Raw genomic sequence first — 21,996 nt, forward strand, 5'->3', positions numbered from 1 at the left:
CAATATTATAAATGTGACCATATGTTTTATGTGCGTCACAGAAACACAAAGGAGAGAGAGAGAGAGCAGTCTGTTGTGGGGCTTTAATAGCGGATGTTACAGTTTCCGTGCAGAGAAAGTTTTGTTGTTTGTTTACATCTGTCCGTTCAGAAGTAAACCACCAGGATTAAACCTGAAGTGACTCTAAATCCAGCTTCTGAGTAGAGTTTTGCAGGTAAGGTTTAAACTTTTGATTGTTAGAACATCATCACTGGTGCGGAGTGGTTGCAACTGTTTTTTTTATCTGGTGTCCTCGTTCTCTTTCTCCACACTTAATAGTAATTAATTATCTCATGCGTAAGCTGGTTTATTTCACTCGTGTCTGAGAGTGTATCGATGTTTTTCTGCTAACTCGCTTGTTAGTGTGTATCCAGTCCCGTTACAGATTACAGGAAGTAGGCCTACAACTAACGTACATAACCAGCTCAAATAAAAAATAAAACCTAATGCTGCTAAAGAGGTAAAGAAATGACTGCACATTCAGTCTTATTTATTATTATGCAGTTTATTGAGCTAGTGTTTAATTAGTTTTATTCTGCGCACACAGGCATGTTTACTTTCATTTTCAGAGCAGTGACGCAGTTTAAAGGTCTGCTCACATGACATCTACAGGATCAACAAAAACAAATGAAGATTCATTTTTAATGTTGTTTATCGTGTAAATTTAACAGATTAAACAAAAACATAAACCAATATTATAAATGTGACCATATGTTTTATGTGCGTCACACAAACACAAAGGAGAGAGAGAGAGAGAGAGAGAGAGAGCAGTCTGTTGTGGGGCTTTAATAGCTGATGTCGCAGTTTCCTTGCAGAGAAAGTTTTGTTGTTTGTTTACATCTGTCCGTTCAGAAGTAAACCACCAGGATTAAACCTGAAGTGACTCTAAATCCAGCTTCTGGGTAGAGTTTTGCAGGTAAGGTTTAAACTTTTGATTGTTAGAACATCATCACTGCTGCGGAGTGGTTGAAACTGTTTTTTTAATCTGGTGTCCTCGTTCTCTTTCTCCACTAATAGTAATTTATTATCTCATGCGTAAGCTGGTTTCTTTCACTCCTGTCTGAGAGTGTGTATCGATGTTTTTCTGCTAACTCGCTTGTTAGTGTGTATCCAGTCCCGTTACAGATAACAGGAAGTACAACTGGTACATAACCAGCTCAAATAAAAGATAAAACCTAATGCTGCTAGAGAGGTAAAGAAATGACTGCACATTCAGTCTGATTTGTTTATTTATTTTTATGCAGTTTATTGAGCTGTTTAATTTGTTTTATTCTGCAAAGGCATGTTTATTTTCACTTTTTGAGAGCAGTGACGCAGTTTAAAAATCTGCTCACATGACATCGACAGGATCAACAAAAACAAATGAATATTGACGTTTAATGTTGTTTATCGTGTAAATTTAACAGATTAACGTTACTAATTTTGGAAACGCTTCATAGTGAGGTACAAATGTGTTTTTATAATTATGACGTAGCCCTTGTAAAGATCATCACGCCTATAATAAGAGTTTAGCTCCACCCTCAGATACCTGAAATCAGGAAGGAAAACACAGAGGAAAGAAAACACTGTGGAAGGACAAATATGCCCAGTATGTTAGGGTTATATTCACATTCACATCAACAGTAGCGGCTTTAGGCACGGGCGAACAACACGGGCGGCCTTTTTTCATGACACAAGGGCGGCGGCACGAGCACTTGGAAAAAATAAACAAGGAAATCTGAGCCGCTGCATGGTTCTCTGTATCCGTCATATCACTGTGGGGAACTGGCAAATTGGCGCCCCCTGCTTGCTGAGAAGGTGCCGTGCACAGAAGCTGTGTGTGAGAAAGAGAAAAAGAGGTAATACAAAACGATTCTGTGGTCACCAAGGTGAATTGGTTTAGTCTTGACTTCTGGTCGTGAGTGACAGCGCTGGGGGATGGAAATCTGTTGATTGTCGAGTGTCAAATAAATGAGATGGACAGAAAAAGGTCAAAGCTATCAGGTGACCAATTTAGGGAAAAAAAGAAAAGATGAAGGTATGCTATGTTCTCTCTGTACGATTACAGTATCCATGTCATGAATGAAGGGCTAATGTTAATTGTTGGTATACATTTGTTAGCCTTTTTGCTATGATGCTTGCAATGCTTATACAACAGTAATACGTCGTAACAAACACCAGATCTAATTTCACCGTAAGATTGTGCTTTACAACAAAACTGTTACAAGTTCAGTTATTATTTATTTCCATGTTGGGTCCTGTAATTAGCCAACAGAAATTTCATATCTGTAGGTAGTTTCAAAGATGAACACTTGCTCCAACTCTATTTTGTGTCAAAACATAGTTTAACCAGTCATAACTAAAAGTGAGCCAAGCATAGAATTCGAGGCAGTAACCACGGAGCTAAGATAGATTAATATAGCGTCTAATGGCAGACACTTAGCGTGTAAGGGCATGTTTATTTAAATTCGCAATTCATGGATGTTCTTTTCGCACGGGGGGCGGAGGTGGTCTCGCCCAGGCCGTGATTCAATGTAGAACCGCCACTGCTTATCAAATTGGTTCAAGATGAGTTTTTTACCCAGGGACCAACTGTACGCACAACATCACCCAATGTATTTACAAAGAGGTTTAGATTTGGTTTAGACAAACTGAATAACTTTTCTGTGTCTGTGTCTTTATTTAGTTTGATGATGTGAGACAGACTTCAGTTCTTCTTGAACATAAACCAGTAAGACCTCATTTTATTCTCATGAAATAACTTCATTAGGTCCAATGTGCTGCTTAGTCTGATTGGTACAAACCTCACTGATGTTTGGGTTGAGATCCTCTACAATCAGGTGATGAGTTTGGCATCCATCCATTAGTACGGAATGATGTGTTGTGTTTGTGTTAAGGTGTCGGCTCTGTTATGGATCAGTGTGAGGACAGAGAGGAGGGACTCTCTGCCTCCAAACCAGATCCATGTGAGGAATATGACGACCAAACCAAAGCTCACAGGTGAGATCTGGATCCTAATCCACAACTGTTCTTCATGTCAGAGTTCAGAGTCACTCTAGTCTCATCAGGAAAAGTCAAACATCTGTATGTGTTGTGTGGAAGACCAGAGAAACGGATGAGGACAGACTGTCCTACACCCAGCTGTGTGTCCATGAAGAGTGACAGGTCCATGATTGAACCTATTGACTTCAAAGGACAAAAAACATCTGAAACAAAGTAAGTGGACCCTTTTTATAATTGAGTTATTATCAGTATTACTTCATACATGATGAAATTTAAATGCAACTAAAGGAGCAATAACTAGGTTACACTAGTCAACCTGTACCACTGGTGTGGAAGCAAAGCAAACAGTAAACCTGCTAAGTACCATCATTTCTCATACTGGACTGGAAATGAAAAGCTCCTAAATCCCATCAATCAAAGTTCATGATATGATCTAAATATTTATATTTTCTCTCCAGAGTTCAGGAAAGATTAGAGGCTCCCTGTGTGATTAGGGATTCTGACTGTTCATGGATGTTGTTCATGTCAGTGTTTAAACTCACATTACTCCAGTTTCATCATTAACAGTCAAAGCTCTGTATGTGATGTGTTAAAGGCCAGAGAATCCTACACCCAGCTGTGTGTCCTTCAAGAGTGACAGGTCCAAGGGTATACCTCTTGACTTTAAAGGACAGAACACTTCTGAAACAAAGTAAGTAGATAAGGCTTCTTATATTTGAGTTATTATCAGTACTGGTCTCATACACATTCCTTACAGAGCATATATTGGTGTTGTTTTTATCAACATTCTTCATAACATACCACTACACATTTGCTGTAGGTGTCTTTATGTAATTATGTTAACCTTTTTATATTCTCCTCAGAGTTCAGCAGAGTTCAGAGGATCCCAGGGTTCAGTCTACTCAGGAGCAACAACCAGACCTGCACTCTATATTTACGGTGTGTATAAAACCCAGCTGTTAAATAACAAGCCTCTAATGAAATACTAACATACTGGTTTATGGAGTAATACAGATTGAATCTTGTACTTTTTGACAGACATCAATCAGTGTCATGTGGAACACAACATACACATAGAGACTGATGTAGTCCAGGTGTAGTAGATGAAATGTGCTGATGTGGGGAGCAAATATTAACAAGAGTCTGTTCCAAGAGGCCACTGTTGTGTGTTGTCCTTCACAATCTATGTTTTTCGTTGATTTAAGCATTTACCAAAACATGTTCATGTTATAGTTTTATAATGAATACAGACTTAAAGTTCAAGCTCAGCTTCAATTCAAGGGGTTGAATAAAAATATCATCTAAAACAGGGGTTCCCACACTTCATGTGTTTGAACCTTATGGCACAATACTTTACTCTGATGACTGCCACTGCTCTGATTTCTTTCTTGATCCAACACTCCCACTCATTTTTATATCCCCTCTGTAGCTAGTTGTAGATATAAATTTGAAGGCTAACTACTTCAAATGCTAGAGTTTTGCAGCAGCTGGTGTGTTTGACCATGAATGCATGGGGAGATCTTTGACAAGACCAGGCTTCAATTTGATATTGTGTTGTACGTCAATCAAGTGTCAAATGTCACAGAGAGGATAGATGATAGACGACATTAAAACATTTTTCTGAATGGCAGTCTACCAGCACTACTTCACTGGGGACCCCTACTGGGGCTTATGAAGTGTTTGCACTTTGTTGTGGACCTTCTGTTCATTTGGTCTTATGAAGCCTTCTCTCTACGGTAGACTTAGATAATGATATGCCTACCTCTGGAGAAGGTTCATCTGGAGGTTTTTCTTCACCTGCGATCATACTCCCTGTTGTCATTTGTGTACATCCATACCTTCTATTGCAGAGCTCACCAGTATGTCCTTTTTGCTTAGAATGTGCCAAACTGTGGATTTACACACTTCTACTGTTTTTGCCATCTCTCTGACAGATTAGTTTTGCTTTTGCAACCAATCAGCCTGACTCTGTGCTGTATAGTAAGTAAGCTTTTATATTTTTATTTTAGTCTCATTAAAAATATTCTGTACTCATACGTATCAGAGCTATACATTTTTCTGAGCTGAATAAAAAAATATTTGTCCTTGACAAACAAGCTGAATATATTCAATAGTGGGTCTAATACCCTTTCAGTATTTGTCTGTGCTCCTAAGATTTACTGTACCATCTACAGTTTATTTAATCTGTCATTTGTTCATTCAGGAACTCCTTCTGGACTGTGTCAACGTAAACTCAAATCAGACCTAAAGAAGAAGTTCCAGTGTGTGTTTGAGGGGATTGCTAAAGCAGGAAACTCATCCTTTCTGAATCAGATCTACACTGAACTCTACATCACAGAGGGAGAGTCAACAGAGGTCAATGATGAACATGAGGTCAGACAGATTGAAGCAGCTTCCAGAAAAACAGATGAACTGGAAAATAGAATCAAATGTGAAAACATCTTTAAACCAGAGTTGACAGCACACAGAGATGAACCAATCAGAACAGTGATGACAAAGGGAGTGGCTGGCATTGGGAAAACAGTCTTAACACAGAAGTTCACTCTGGACTGGGCTGAAGACAAAGCCAACCAGGACATCCACTTCACTTTTCCATTCACTTTCAGAGAGTTGAATGTGTTGAAAGAGAGAAAGTTCAGCTTGGTGGAACTTGTTCATCACTTCTTCACAGAAACCAAAGAAGCAGGAATCTGCAGGTTTGAAGAGTTCCAGGTTGTGTTCATCTTTGACGGTCTGGATGAGTGTCGACTTCCTCTGGACTTCCACAACACTGAGATCCTGACTGATGTTACAGAGTCCACCTCAGTGGATGTGCTGCTGACAAACCTCATCACGGGGAAACTGCTTCCCTCTGCTCACCTCTGGATAACCACACGACCTGCAGCAGCCAATCAGATCCCTCCTGAGTGTGTTGACATGGTGACAGAGGTCAGAGGGTTCACTGACCCCCAGAAGGATCAGTACTTCAGGAAGAGATTCAGAGATAAGGAGCAGGCCAGCAGGATCATCTCCCACATCAAGACATCACGAAGCCTCCACATCATGTGTCACATCCCAGTCTTCTGCTGGATCACTGCTACAGTTCTGGAGGATGTGTTAGAAACCAGAGAGAGAGGAGAGCTGCCCAAGACCCTGACTGAGATGTACATCCACTTCCTGGTGGTTCAGACCAAAGTGAAGAAGGTCAAGTATGATGGAGGATTTGAGACAGATCCACTCTGGAGTCCAGAGAGCAGGAAGATGATTGAGTCTCTGGGAAAACTGGCTTTTGATCAGCTGCTGAAAGGAAACCTGATCTTCTATGAATCAGACCTGACAGAGTGTGGCATCGATATCAGAGCAGCCTCAATGTACTCAGGAGTGTTGACACAGATCTTTAAAGAGGAGAGAGGACTGTACCAAGACAAGGTGTTCTGCTTCGTCCATCTGAGTGTTCAGGAGTTTCTGGCTGCTCTCTATGTTCATTTGACATTCATTAATCATGGTGTCAATCTGATGGAAGAATCACAAAAATCCTCTTCAAGGTGTAGATTGTTTCAAGACAAACCTGACCTAGATCATCTCCACCAGTGTGCTGTGGTCAAGGCCTTACAGAGTCCAAATGGACACCTGGATCTGTTCCTGCGTTTCCTCCTGGGTCTTTCACTCCAAACCAGTCAGAGTCTTCTACACAGCCTGGTGAAAGAGAGAGAAAACAGACAAATGAACAACAGAAAAACAGTGAAGTACATTAAAAAGAAGATCAGTGGGGATTTTCCTACAGAGAGAAGCCTTAATTTGTTCCACTGTATGAATGAACTGAAGGATCATTCTCTAATAGAAGAGATCCAACGGTACCTGAGTTCAGGAATACTCACCAGAAAGAATCTCTCTCCTGCTCAGTGGTCAGCTCTGGTCTTTACGTTACTGTCATCAGAAGAAGATCTGGATGTGTTTGACTTGAAGAAGTTTTCTGCTTCAGAAGATGCTCTGCTCAGGATGCTGCCAGTCATCAAAGCCTCCAGAAGAGCTCTGTAAGTGAAAAAGTCTGCAACATATAGTATATTAGTACCATACATGATGTTTACCTTTATACTATGGATAGCACTTTGAATCACACAATTACAAAGTTCTTTACCAATACAACCTTCCCAGAGTACTACAAGTTGTAAAGAGATAAATATTATCATGTACAGGCTTTGTGGATAAACCTGGAAATGCAATGCAGTAACATGTGTTTGAGGAACATATTTCTTCACATTCAACACATTCATAGTCAGACGATCAACTAGCAGTCAAAAACGGATGACACTCAATTAATTTGAATAATTAAAGTGATCAAGTACAGTACATCAGATAATAGGACTTAAACTTTGCCAAGGGATATTAAGGAATCAACGCAGAATTTTTTAACCACTCCACAGGTTTTCTGTTAACAAACTTTATTTTTAACAAGTCTGTTAGGACACCTGCTTTAGTAATTATTAAGTAAGTAATTAAGTAATTATTCCAGCAGCTGTTTACAGAGATTAGTTCATTTATAATTCATCAACCCAACTCAGGGGTTGCACTAGCCACTTTAGTGCCTTATTTTTTATTTTTATTTTATATATTTTATATATGTACAGTGTATCTGGAAAGTATTCACAGTGCTCCACCTTTTCCACATTTTATGTTACAGCCTTTTCCCAAAAGAGATTCAATTCATTTTCCCCCAAATTTACTTACTACACACAACACCCCATAATTACAATGTGAAAAAAGTAATTTTTGAGAATTTCGCAAATGTTTTAAAAATAAATAAGAAATCACATGTACATAAGTATTCACAGCCTTTGCCGTAAAGTTCAAAATTGAGCTTCAGAGCATCCTGTTTCCACTGATAATCTGGAGGACTTTCAGACCATGAGAAACAAAATTCTCTGGTCTGATGAGACAAAGATTTAACTCTTTGTCGTGAATACCAGGCATCATGTTTGGAGGAAACCAGGCACTGCTCATCACCAGGCCAATACCATCTCAAAGTGGCAGCAAAGTACAGAGACATCCTGGATGAAAACCTGCTTCAAAGCGCTCTTGACCACAGACTGGGGCGACGGTTCAACGACCCTAAGCACACAGCCAAGATATCCAAGGAGTGGCTTCAGGACAACTCTGTGAACGGCCTTGAGTGGCCCAGCCTGAGCGCAGACTTAAATCGGAATAAACATCTCTGGAGAGATCTGAAAATGGCTGCGCAATGGCTTGTGGCATCATATTCAAAAAGACTAGGGTTGTAAAACGCTGCCAAAGGTGCACCAACAAAGTATTGATCAAAGGCTGTGAATACTTATGTACATGTGATTTCTTAGTTACTTGTTTTTATTAAATTTGCAAAAATCTAAAAAAAAATAAATAATGTAATTTGTCATCATGGGTTGTTGTGTGTAGAATTTTGTGAGAAAAAAATAATTCATTTTGGAATAAGACTGTAACATAACACAGTGTGGAAAAAGTGAAGCGCTGTGAATACTTTCCAGATGCACTGTATTTTTTTTTCTTTCTTCTTGTTTTTATCTCAAATGTGTACATTCTATGTTTAAGTTGTTGCACTGTAGGCCTGGGGAAAGAAATTTCAATCCTGTGTATGTGTTAAACATATGTCAGAATTGAAAATTGAAAAAAAAAACAGTTTTATGACGTAGACTTATGGCCTCGACTGTATTCATCTAAGTAATTATGCATCATACATTGTAGTTTCTTTTCTGTAGAACAATGTGTAAAAAAATGTCATCACTGATGAAATGTACTGAGTGTGACAAACAGGTATCAACTACTGACAGACAACCTCATTATGTCCTCTTACTTTCTTCTTTTCAGGTTGAGTGATTGTAACCTGTCAGAGAGAAGCTGTGAAGCTCTGGCCTCAGTTCTCAGCTCCCAGTCCTCTTGTCTGAGAGAGTTGGACCTGAGTGATAACGACCTGAAGGATTCAGGAGTGAAGCTTCTTTCTGATGGATTGAAGAGTCCACGCTGTCTACTGGAAACTCTCAGGTCAGGAGTCAGTAGTTTATGATGTTTGAATGCTGCTGAATATCTATAATTATACCTCATATCTGTACACATTTTATGCCAAAGACTTTTAATGTAGCTCTGGTAGATAATTATTAGTTTTAGTTTTTTTTTGTTTCATGTTCGTTTGGTTTTCTGGAGATGCCGATATATAAAAATCAACTGATATGATCTCTAAACAAATGATCTATTCATGGTAGTGAAAGTGACAGTTTCTCTCTATATTTGATTCTATTTTCCAATGATAAAAACCAATAAAAAATAGTTAAAGGTCTGCAGCAATGCTTACATCTCTGTGAGGCTGTACAAAGCAGTACTTTACAATAAATGCTAACACTAGCATGCTAACATAAGATAAGAATGCTAATGATTAACATTTGCTAAATAGAAAGTACAGTTGAAACTGATGGGAATGGCAGTCCAAGACATCACGTTTGAGTTGGACTGATTACATGTAGGTGTGTTAGCAAGAAAAGATAAACATATTGCATTTAGCAGGCAAACAACAACTGTTAAAAATGACTAAACGTCAAACAGCCCTGTCGCAGACAGTGTCTCATCTCCTACTCCCCTCACACTTCTTAAGTTGCTATTCAGACTATTACAGTCACCCACATTGGCTAGTTTTTGTCTATGTTTAAAAGAACTGACACTTATAGACTGAGTCTAATCATGTTTCTGTGTAGTTTGTCAGGTTGTCAGGTCACAAAGGAGGGCTGTTCTTCTCTGGTCTTGGCTCTGACCTCTAACCCCTCCCATCTGAGAGAACTGGACCTGAGCTACAATCATCTAGGAGACTCAGGAGTGAAGCTGCTGTCTGATATAAAAGAGAATCCAGACTGGAGACTGGACACACTCAAGTATGAACATACAACATTTCTTTATTTTCAACTTTGGTAGAATTCACATTGGATGACAACTTCTTTAGGAAATGTTCATTATACTATATATATTATATCATAATTAGATAACCTTACAAGATAACATTGTGGTCTGCCTGCTGCTTCTTTTCAGGGTGGACCATGGTGGAGAACAGAGAATGAAACCTGGTCTGAGAAAGTGTAAGTGTGTGTTTGATTCACCAGAATAATTAAACTAATCATAGCAACACTCATTTATTCATTTAATAAACCTAGGACACTAACACTGATCTGTTCCATAAATAAATATATGTGTCTTCTCAATCAGATGCTTGTAAACTCACACTGGACCCAAACACAGCAAACAGGTACCTCCTGCTGTCTGACAACAACACAAAGGCAAAGGTGCTAAGAGAGAGTGGGGCACGTGATCTTACTCCAGAGACATTTGACCACTGTCAGGTTCTGTGTACAGATGAAGTTACTGATCGCTGTTACTGGGAGGTTGAGTGGGAAGGAGACGTCCTGATAGCAGTGACTTATAAAACAATCAGAAGAAGAGGAAACACTGAAGACAGTTGGTTTGGGAGGAACAGCCAGTCCTGGAGTCTGCAGTGCTCTGAGAGTGGTTACTCTGTCTGGCACAAGAAAACAGAAATAGAGCTTCCATTCTCTTTCTCTGTATCTAACAGAGTAGCAGTGTATGTGAACTACTCTGCTGGAACCATCTCCTTCTATGTAGTCTCTCATGATGAACTGTTTCCTCTCTACACCTTCCACTCCACCTTCACTGAACCTCTCTACCCTGGCTTTGCCTTTGGAGATGACTCCTCTGTGACTATTTATGAGCTGTAAACAAATAAGAAACACACTGCTGAGTGAATACAGTCAATGAAGTTCTGTATTTGTTTATTCGGGAAAATGAGCCAATATTACATATCTGTGAGATGCTAAAGTAGACCAAACAATTCTACTTTGGTCTCATCTCACCACAAAACATTTTCTCAATGAGTGATCTTTGTTGGTGGACCACTCCTGTGGAGGGTAACAGTCGTCTTCAATCTGTCTGACTGTGGATTATTTGTGGGATCCAAACTCTTTAGAGATGGTTCTGGAACCTTTTCCAGCCTGATGAGCAACAACAACTCTTTTTCTGAGCTACTCAGAAAGCTCCTTTGTCCGTTGCCATCATACACTTCCATAAACATGTATTGTGAAGATCAGACTGAGACCAATCCCTGATTTATTTAAACTAAACTGAACCACACCTGAGTCTCATTGCACTGATGGAAACACTTCTGAACACATGGACTCTGATTGGACCTGGAAATGAACTTAGATATGTAATATCGGCTCATTTCCCTGAATAAACAAATATCAAAGTATAATATTTCTGTTTCATTTGTTTGACTGGTTACTCTTTGTCTACTTTGAAGATTTTTGTGAAAATTTGAGTCATTTTTATGTACAAAAACATTTAAGCAGCATTGTACACTGCCTGGCTAAAAGAAGGTCACCTACTCTAATATTTTGTTGGATCTCCCTTATCTTTGATTACAGCACACATTCTCTGTGGCATTGTTTGGAAAAGCTTCTTCCAGTGTCCCCAGATTTATTTCCATCCAGTGTTGCATTAATTTTTCACCAAGATCTTGTATTGATGATGGGAGAGTCTGACCACTGCACAAAGCCTTCTCCAGCACATCCCAAAGATTCTCAATGGCGTTAAGGTCTGGACTCTGTGGTGGACAATCCATGTGTGAAAATGATGTCTCACTCTCCCTGAATCACTCTTTCACAATCTGAGCCCCATGAATCCTGGCATTGTCTTCTTGGAATATGCCCGTGAACATCAGGGAAGAAGAAAACCATTCATGGAATAACCTTGTCATTCTTTATAATCCCATATATTTTTATAATATGTGTATATATAATAACATGTTCTATATGTATTTATTGTGTCTTGCTCTATCTCTTAGATATAGATATGTATATTTCTGTCTTTTTATTTACAAATTACATTCAAATAAAGGAAATATTGGTTAACTGCTTTCATGCACATGTTGATTTTGTACTTATTGTTAACTATGTGTTGTGTATACACAGAGAATTCAAATTAAATAATAAAGGTGGAGACTTCAAGTACGTCTTTCTCTGCTCTGCATCTTATATTGTTTTATTTGAAAGAACCAGGACTGGGCTGGAGGTCCCAAATAACAGCCACAAAACTTCCAGTATTCTGTATAATGTCCACAATATCAATGTAGGAGCCATGAAGGTGTTTATTAGTGCCGAGTGCCTATGACACGAGGCCACTCCTCCCATAGCAAGCTATGGGAGGAGTGGCCTCGTGCCATAGGCACGAGGCCACTATTGATCTTCTGCGTGTTTCTTTGCAGTTTTATTTTTACTTATTCATTTTCCGCCCTTTTTCGCCGATTAATGCGGCCCGAACCGGCGAGAGGACCCCAACACATGATATATCAAAACGTGTGTTTTGATCCCGAATCCCGTGCTATTACTTTTATAAGGGATTGACGAGTTTTTCGCGAATTTATTCGCGAAAAACCGCGAGAAATTTCCCATTGAAATGAATGGAGAAGCCCGAAAAAAAAAAAAAATCAACAGACATTTTCAACAATGAACTGCTCTGGCATACTTTCACCGAGAGACTCCATTTAAATTTTAAAACGTAGGTACTCTTGCCTTCTCTTCAGCGATTCACTTCACTTATCGACAACTTTTACCGTTTTTAAACTATGAAGCCTCAGAGTTGTGTAGGTTTTTACTCAAATTTCAGGGTTTATAATGGGTGTGTATTGCGCGGAATGTTGGTGCTAGAGTGGCAGGTAGAGTGAGGAGGAGAGAAGAAAATAGGCAAAAAATAAAACAGAAACTGCTCCCGTGGCCACAAATTTCACACCTCAGATATAATTTATACATAGAAACGTAGGAAAATTTGTCTTCTCGCTCAAATTCGTCTGCTAAAGCTGTAAAGTCTTATAGTTTTGGCGTGAGACGCAAAGATGCGCCAGCAACACCCATCCACAGCTTCATAGACTGCCATGTTAAATTTCTGGAGCAAAGCAGAAGCAATCCTTTCTTTGAATCGCTCTTTATAGCTCACATTTCTTCATTTTACCCACAAACTGCATATCTAGACGTTCAGGAAAGACTCAAGATGCCCAAAGTGAAGTCGGTTCAATGATTGGAAACACGGTTTGGCCACAAGGCCTTCCTGTTCGAGGAGGTTTGTTTCAGCATTTTCTCTCCCTCTAGCCATCTTCTAACTGAAATTCAAACTGGTAACCGTGACAACAAGGCCCCAACGGGCATACACACGCTCACACGCAGCAGAAGAGGAGGGTCTCCACAGAAAGAGGCGGGAAACTTCCAACTGACATAAGTAACTGGTATGTGGGGCAGCCATTTTGGCTTTTGGCACCTAAGTTGAACAATGACAGGTGTCTGTCTGTCATTGGCTAGCGCGTCATGTTAATTGCTAACATTAGCGGCTAATGCTACTTTTTAGTGGCAAGAAATTGGTGGTAGCATTAGTGGCAGCATTAGCATGTTAGCGAATAGCATATTAGCAATTAGCATGTTAGCAATTAGCATGTATTTAATTTTTAGTGGCTTAAAAGACATGCTAACACTAAACCAATGTTAAAATTAGTGGCTAGCGCGTCATGTTAATTGTTACCATTAGCGGCTAATGCTACTTTTTAGTGGCAAGAAATTGGTGGTAGCATTAGTGGCAGCATTAGCATGTTAGCGAATAGCATATTAGCAATTAGCATGTTAGCAATTAGCATGTATTTAATTTTTAGTGGCTTAAAAGACATGCTAACACTAAACCAATGTTAAAATTAGTGGCTAGCGCGTCATGTTAATTGTTACCATTAGCGGCTAATGCTAATTTTTAGTGGTAGAAATTGGTGGTAGCATTAGTGGCACCATTAGCATGTTAGCGAATAGCTAGCCACTAATTTCTTGCCACTAAAAATTAAAGACATGCATTAACCTAATGCTAACATTAGGCAGCCATTTTAGTAGTTCTTAGCACTTAATTTGAATCTGCGTGTGTAAAATGACAGACAGAGAAAGCAGAGCAGCTAGCGCGTCAGCGCTAGCCACTATTTAAGCTCCCAGTGGAAAACAGGATCTGCCAAAACATTAAAACCCCCCAAACCATCCCTGTCTCCCTTGGTGCTTTCACACAGCTGCTGGGCCTCTTAGCTATTGCTCTTCTCATTGACTGAATGACAACTTCTCAGTCATGTTTGACCTTTTTTCTTTATTTTAAACACAAATTATATCTGGCTGCTTTGCTGAAACTCCTGACACAACATCCCTGACCCGTTTCCTTCATCTTATTAGGTCAGTGAATAGCTAAACTGCTAACAGACGCTAACGACTAGCCGTCCACCATAGCTCATGTATGTTAGCGAGCTAGCGGAGCTAACGGAGCTAGCTAGCCGCTACCTTAACGCCGCGGACTCAACCGCGGAGTTAGCCTCGAGCTAACCGCTAGCTAACCGCTAGCTAACCGGGATTTAACCGCAGACCCGCGGGAGTTAAACACGAATTAGCCGCGGTGGTTAGCCGTGAGCTAATGCGGAGGCTAGTGGGGTTAGCCGCCGGCTAATTCGCCGCGTTGCTCGCGGGAGCTTATCACAGTAATAATGTTGACGTTTTACAATTTAAAGGGAAGATATTTTTAAATTAAACTGTGTCAAACTGAAAAATATATTATTCCACCACATAAAGTAGGAAACATTTATGGCTTGCAACAACATTAATGACAGTATATATATATAATTGGAGTAATTTAATATATGATGTTTTTAATTAAATAAATAATGAGCTGTTGAACACTCATAAGAGTTATATTAAGTATGTTACATAACATTATTTGACAGGTCTATTTGTCTGCGTATAGTATTCCTCCAGCTGATCCAGACAGACTGCAGTGACGTCCAATATGAGACAAAGAGCTGGACTCACAGGACAATTTGAAGGTCTTCACTTCATCGCTGATTCCTTGTTACAGCCTGGATGTGTTAAGTTTAATATTGATGTTTTTCTAACTGTAAGACTGTGCCGTGAACTGTTAAACTATTGCTCAGGCAGGAGTAATGAGTTTTATTGTTAAAATTATTATGATTAACGATCAATTATCACGATTTGCTGTTCTTTGTCTGGGGATCCTAGTGAGGACACCCCTCTTAAAGGTGGGGGTGTGACGATCCGTCTCGCTCTCTTCCTTATTTGATGCTGGCTTTCAGGTGGAGCTGGGAGGGGTCTGCTGCCTGTACCTGTCCTTCAGTTTGTAGAAGGCGAAGCATAAAGGACGACCCTTATCAGTGTCTCTCTCTCTCAGCCAGGCCTACTGCATCCTCCTCATCCTGTTTGGTTTGTTGTACCCTGCATGACATCAAACTCACACCCATCCAGTCAGAAGGAACCAGGCCTTAAATGACTATTTGAGTTGTGCTTTTTGTTATAGCTGCTGCTCATGGTAGTAAAGACATGCTACTTAGTAAAGACATGCTAATTGCTAACATTAGTGGCTAATGCTTTACTACCAAGAGCATCCAGCGTGCCAGCTGCTCATGGTAGTAAAGACATGCTAATTGCTAACATTAGCGGCTAATGCTTGACTGCATGTAAAGACATGCTAATTGCTAACATTTGTGGCTATTTGAGGTGTGCTTTTTCAATACAGAACCCCGGCAACAGCCCACTCGGCACTTCAAAAATTTCCGCGGGAATTTTCTAGTTATTATTAGTATCATATATCATTGATTATTATGAGATGTTAAGTAATATGATTTAATAGTTTATTTGGGTTACTTGGGTTTTTATATTTTGTTACCTTTTTGTTGTTTATTTTCATATCACAGTAATTGGGGGCGGTAACATTTAGTTAATTTAACGACAGGTGCATGGGCGGAAGTAGTGAGAGAGAGAGAGGGTGAGTTACTGGGAGGCCGTATTTCTTGTTGACCGCTGTTTAAGTTTGTTTTCACTGAGTTTGCTTTGAGTGCTCTGGATCCTTTTTTTTTTTTTTCTTCACTTTGAGCACGTTATGATTAAGTTGTACAATCCTACTTCTTCAATAAACCCGTCAAACACATTCTTGGATCTCAGCGGATACTTTGTTTGTACAGCGCGTCAGACAATCAGCTAACACCCATACCTTAGCCTCTCAGCGACTGCTTTGCTTTTGGATACTAGTCGCTACAATCAACATCAAAAGGCATCAACAGGATCATCCACACATTTCCTTGTTTATGGAGATAGATCTGTTCATATATGTCTTTCTTATTCTGATCATAGGATGATAAAAGGTTCCTGGCTCCTTCTCCACACCAGTTGCGCCACCTACTGGAAGGTTAATTTAATACCCTTGTTATAAAGGGTATAAAGAGGCAGGTATTCAGTGAATTGAGCTGATTATTTTTCTCTCTAGTTGCTTTTGCAGGATCACACAAACACTAACAAGACTACAGTAAAAAGAAGACAGAACATTTGTCAGTCTCCAGTCTTGGGTTTTGCCCGACACTCAGTGATGAGAGTCATCTACTAGAGATTTAAACATTTTTGTGCAGTTCATTGAACTAGTGTTTAAATGGTGGTATTCTGGGCAGGCAGACAGGTTTACTTTCATTTTCAGGCAGTGACATAGTTTAACGTTTCATCTCACATAACATCAACAGGATGAACAAAAATAAATGAAGATTAATGTTTAATGTTGTTTCTTATGCAAGTTTAACAGATAAATGAAATCTTGGAAACGCTTTATAGTAAAGTACAAATAAACCAGTCAGCCACAACATTATGACCACTGACACGAGAAGTGAATAACATTGACCATATTGTGACAATTTAGTGTTCTGCTGGGAAACTTCTGGACCTGGCATTCATTGGTGTGGATGTTACTTAGACATGTAGCACTAGACCAGGCACCCCCACCCCATAGTAATGACACTCCTTGATGGCAGCAGCCATCCCCAGCAGGATGCAGCCTGACACAGACACACACACAAAAACACTTTAGGAACAACTAAAAAAAAAACATGAAGAACAGCACAAGGTGTTGACCTGGCCTCAAAATGATCCACATCACAAACTGCTCAAATATCTGTGGGATGATCCACAGAGGCCCCTCCCCTCAAAGGTCCCCCACTAACAACATTCTGTTTCCAGACACCACAGGACACCCTCAGAAGGCCCATGTCCATTCTCTGATGAGTCACCACAAGGGAGACCTATACAATATTAGGAAGGTGGTCATAATGTTATGCCTGATTGGTATATTGCTGATTTTAACCATTGTGTTGTCTTCATGTTTATTGCAGACGTTTTGTATTCACGTGTATTTTTGTAATTTATGGTATGATACACTTCATTTACATAAAATTACAAATTATTTTTCAGTAAAAACAGCAGAAATTCTGAATTATTTTCACTATGATTATGACCAGAGACATTTATGTTGATCCATTATCACAGACTGGTATATGTCAGTGTTCAGTCAGGATATTGTTTTGAAACCTTTTTTTTTTTTTTTTTTTTTTAATGGCAGCAAATCGTAGGAAGCACATTTTTCTCTCTCTGGGGCAGTAGGAGACAAGTGTGTGTGTGAGCGTGTGCATGTGTGTGCATCAGCACTTACATGTATGACTTGGGGGGGGTCCCATGACAGGGAGCACACCAACAGTGGGGGTCCCAAAACCGGCGTGGGGCCCAAGATGGTGGGTCCCACGCCGATTTCAATTCAAATGAGCTCAGGAGCTCCCCCTGGTGCCTCTCGCTTTATTGCAACTTGGCCCACAAGGTGACAAACATTAGAAATGTGTGTGTAAGTGTGTGTGAAAGTTTTGCTCACTAGCAACCCTGGAGCTTGTAAGTGGTCTGGGAATGGCTAGGCGCTACGTCATCATGCCCAAAAAAGCCACTTCCGTGTCCATTCGCTAATATTCTAACGGTTACGGTGCTCTGTCAAACTGGACTACAACGGCATTAAAATAGTGCAGATCTCTTATTACCGATTTCCCCTCGACGAAAAAGAGAAGAAGAGATGGCTGAAGTTACGGTAAGTTGGATCTCAAATGATGAACATTAATAATAATAACAAAAATAATAATAATAACCGGCTAGCGATTACTATTACGAGCTAACGTTACTAGCTTACTGTTATTTTGATTAGACTATACCCAATTATTTCACATTTAAACACAATATCTAAATAAATAATAATACATTTAAATACCACCAGCCATCTCATCTTCAGCAGAACTTACATGCACAAAACTATCCTGTTTTATTCTTATCTAATGTATGTTGGGAAAGTTACTAGCGAGCTAACGTTACTAGTTACTAGTACCTAGCTAGTAACGTTAGCTCGCTAGTTATCGGTAGCCGGTTATAATTATTATTTTTGTTATTAATGTTCATAATTTGAGATCCAACTTACCGTATCAACTTCTTCTCTTTTTCGTCGAGGGGAAATCGGTAATAAGAGATCGTTTTGTTCACGTCGTTTCTGTTATTGCAACACGGGACACAGCACTGCACCATAATGCCGTTTATTTTAACTATTTCGTGTATTGAATTGTGTTTTATTTTAAACAATTTGTACGGTGACCTTGAGTGTCGTGAAAGGCGCCTATACATAAAATGTATTATTATTATTATTATTATTATTTAGTCCAGTTTGACAGCACCGTAACCGTTAGAATATTAGCGAATGGACACGGAAGTGGCTTTTTTGGGCATGATGACGTCACACTAGCCATTCCCATTGCACCCACCCACACTTTCCGGAAGTGTGTATACACACTTTGATTGGCCAAAGCAGAGAATGGCCAAAGGTACGGACGCCCGGAAGTGGGTACATTTGGCCAATCAGATTGCTCGGCTGTACGATCCCCGCGAAGAAGAACAATAATCAAGGTTAAAGAAGAGGAACATATCTGAAGATGGAGTGTCTGGTTGACAGTCATTAAATATTTTACTACATTTACCGCAAAGTCATATATCTGCATGCAATAGGTAAGTATGATTTTGTTCAGTTTCTATCTTTTATATCTTAGTGACGTCAATTCTTTATTACGATAACTTAGCTAACTACCGTTAGCTGCTAACATTAGCGATGTAATAGCTAGCGATGTAATAGCCTGTTACTGTTAGCCGCTTTGTGCATTGATTACACCCAGCATGTAAAGGCAATTTTAACCAATATAACAAATCGTTTATCTGAAGTGAACTACCTACTTTTAAACTGTCCAACTAGCGTTACTAAGCAGTCACTTTTACCGTTAGCAAAGATCGCTAGCGGCTAATATTAGCATCGCGTCCGACATGCTAACATTCGCAGCTAGCGATCTATAGGCAACTCATGACTCACTGAACAATTCTCTTATGCTGAATGTGTAGTAGTGATTAAAATTATTTTCACAGAGCCATTATGTCCCAAAGGAGAAGACGAATCAAGCCAGCAGATGATGCAAAGACACACATTCTGTCTTGAACTGACAAGTCTCAGTTTATGTCAAGACTTATTGACAGCTACAAAGGTAAGTGCCAGAAGGTTCCTTGACACAAGATATGCATTACAAAAGCAAAACATTAAAGTGAACATAACGACAGGGCAGAGTTTATTTGTGTTTCAGGTTATATGTGCCGTTTTTTTTGCTTTTGTCAGAGAATTTCAGACGGAGTAATAGAAATAAGTGGGATATTTTACAGTCCAGGCAAGTTAGTCAGAGTGGTCTGTTTAAAATAGTGTAATGAAGTAGAGGCTATTGCTGTGGTATCAGCCTAGCTGCAGTTTAGGCCTCTGCTTGAAAATGTTATACCCATAATGAAATGAGTATATCTCTGTAACCACAATGTCTGTTTGAATACTTGTGGTGTCATAGTAGAGGGAACACTTTGAGAATTTGTTGAGATGTGTAAATATCAGTATTTCTGTTACTGGTGAAGAGTAAATGAAGATATGACACACAGCACAATCAAAATTAATTTCAGGCTCTGTGAAGGTTCTCAGTCATCCAGGTCATGGTTTATCCAAAAAACGTTTCAAAAAAGACAACTGGACTTGTAGAGTTTTTTTGATAAGAATTTCTCCACTCATCCGGGTAGCTTCTTTAGTTCTTAGGGATTGGTGGTTTAAATAGTAAACTCAGTGGGTACCCATCAGAAACTTGCTTGACTTGTTTCTTTTAACAACCAGAAACTAGTGCAGCTCATTTCCATCAACAGCTAGATACTTACCTGTTGTTGAGGGGAGACTGTTTTGTCCCCGTCCTCTTCCCTGTGAATGGGGCTCTAACGACCCATTATCAGTCAGAGGCTCCAGTCTCGAGGTGTGGATGGAGTTGAAACTTCTTGGGGACAGAAGTTACACCTGTATTGTTAATTGATGGCAGATTAAATCTCAGTCCACCTCCTCTGCTCAGAGAAGGTTTTTCCAATCTGACATAGATGGCTTCCTTTACTCCTCTTTCAAACCATCTGTCTTCTCTGGCCAAGATTTGGACGTTGTTATCTTGAAAGGAGTGTCCTTTGTCCTGTAGGTGGACTGCTGAATTGTTTCCTAATGAACTGGCTCTCCTGTGTTGGTACATGCCTTTGTGGATAAGGTGTTTGGTTTCCCCACTGTACAAGTCTGTACACTCTTCACTGCACTGAACAGTATTAGGGCTGCAGCTATCGATTCTAGGGCTGAAACGATTCGTCGAGTTACTCGATTAACTCGATTACAAAAAAATGCTCGAGGCAAAAACTCTGCCTCGAAGCCCCGTTAAATTCCTATGACGCGCACTATACGCGCAGGGATCTGAGTTTTCCACACGGACCGTTGTTTTGGAAGCACGGAAGCATTTATGCGAGGCACACCAGTAGCGCGTGATATATTTTGAATTTATTTGGCACGATGGCGGAGAGTAAAGATGCCCATAAACGGCAGAAAATGTCTAAAGTTTGTGATCATTACATTCATAAGTTATAATACATTTCACGCAGCTGAATCACGGAAAGCGCGAATGAAAGCGGCCATGTGGCATTGTTTACAAAACTTGACCGCAGCGCACGTTTGCAGGCAGGCGACGAAAGCTCCGCTAGCGTAAAACACAAAATGGACCGGTATTTAATAAAAAAAGGGACAGAAACGAGCTCAAAAACCAGACGTAGTGGTGTGCCTCGCATAAATGCTTCCGTGCTTCCAAAACAACGGTCCGTGTGGAAAACTCAGATCCCTGCGCGTATAGTGCGCGTCATAGGAATTTAACGAGGCTTCGAGGCAGAGTTTTTGCCTCGAGCATTTTTTTGTAATCGAGTTAATCGAGTAACTCGACGAATCGTTTCAGCCCTAGAATCGATAGCTGCAGCCCTATATAGAATAGAATAGAATAGAATAGAATAGAACTTTTTTGTCCACCAAGGTGGAAATTTGTTTTGGGCTCACCAACACAGAAGACAGACAGCATTAAAATACAAAAGTTGACATAAGTGTGTTACCGGGTTTGAAATAAATTGGAATGTGGTGTTTTCTGAAAATTCTCCTGAGTTTCTCTGATACCCGAGCCGCGGAGGGGATGACAGTGTTCTTCCTCTTGTTGTACTCCTCTCCGTCCTTTCTGGGAAATCTTTTTGTGCCTTTGACAAAGGCCCTGATGGGATATCCACACGTCTTGGGTGTTTGTTTGATGTGTTTCTGATCCTTCTCCTTGCCATCCAGTCTTGTTGGTACAGTCTGTGCTTGGTGCTGAAGAGTTCTGATGACCCCTAGTTTGTGCTCCAGGGGGTGGTGGGAATCAAATGATAAATACTGATCAGTGTGAGTGGGTTTCCTACATACTCCAATGTTGAGGCTTGAGGCCTGTCCCTCCTCCACGTAGAGATTGGCCACGATCGGAGACACTGGTGACCCCATTGCACAGCTGTGTTTTTGCCTGTAGAATCCTTCATTAAATTGGAAATAAGTGGTCGTCAGACACAGGTCGAGCAACACGCAGACTTGTTCTGGGGAGAGGTTGGTTCTACCGGCCAAACTTCCCACCAGTCCCTTAGAACT

At 40.0% G+C, this 21,996-nt stretch overlaps 1 protein-coding gene across 3 annotated transcripts; it reads left to right on the top strand.

Annotated features, from left to right (window-relative positions):
* The first annotated feature begins 39 nt into the window (after window positions 1-39).
* Window positions 40-12,053, top strand: LOC311499816 (protein NLRC3-like). 3 transcript variants are annotated; one of them, XM_084560944.1, is made up of 12 exons: window positions 40-214; window positions 2,705-2,749; window positions 2,916-3,018; window positions 3,121-3,234; window positions 3,617-3,712; window positions 3,885-3,960; window positions 4,956-5,001; window positions 5,225-7,034; window positions 8,860-9,033; window positions 9,738-9,911; window positions 10,066-10,112; window positions 10,240-12,053. In XM_084560944.1, exons 3-12 carry the CDS (start codon window positions 2,930-2,932, stop codon window positions 10,764-10,766), a joined length of 3,153 nt encoding a protein of 1,050 aa, XP_084417070.1. In that variant the 5' UTR covers window positions 40-214; window positions 2,705-2,749; window positions 2,916-2,929; the 3' UTR covers window positions 10,767-12,053. The 3 variants fall into 3 exon arrangements, with proteins under 3 accessions (XP_084417070.1, XP_084417069.1, XP_084417068.1); XM_084560943.1 differs by having other exon boundaries at window positions 53-955; window positions 2,705-3,018; XM_084560942.1 differs by lacking the exon at window positions 40-214 and adding an exon at window positions 1,751-1,877 and having other exon boundaries at window positions 2,705-3,018.
* Window positions 12,054-21,996: the final 9,943 nt, after the last annotated feature.

Source organism: Chelon labrosus (genome assembly GCF_963514085.1).
Source record: "Chelon labrosus genome assembly, chromosome: 14".
NCBI classification, from domain to species: Eukaryota; Metazoa; Chordata; class Actinopteri; order Mugiliformes; family Mugilidae; genus Chelon; species Chelon labrosus.

What these genes read in the sequence shown, in the direction of transcription:
- LOC311499816 (XM_084560944.1), top strand. Translation starts at nt 2,930, where the DNA reads ATGGATCAGTGTGAGGACAGAGAGGAGGGACTCTCTGCCTCCAAACCA. An exon ending in GACCAAACCAAAGCTCACAG is followed by an intron (nt 3,019 to 3,120) that starts GTGAGATCTGGA and finishes GTTGTGTGGAAG; the next exon opens with ACCAGAGAAACGGATGAGGA. An exon ending in CAGAACACTTCTGAAACAAA is followed by an intron (nt 3,713 to 3,884) that starts GTAAGTAGATAA and finishes TATTCTCCTCAG; the next exon opens with AGTTCAGCAGAGTTCAGAGG.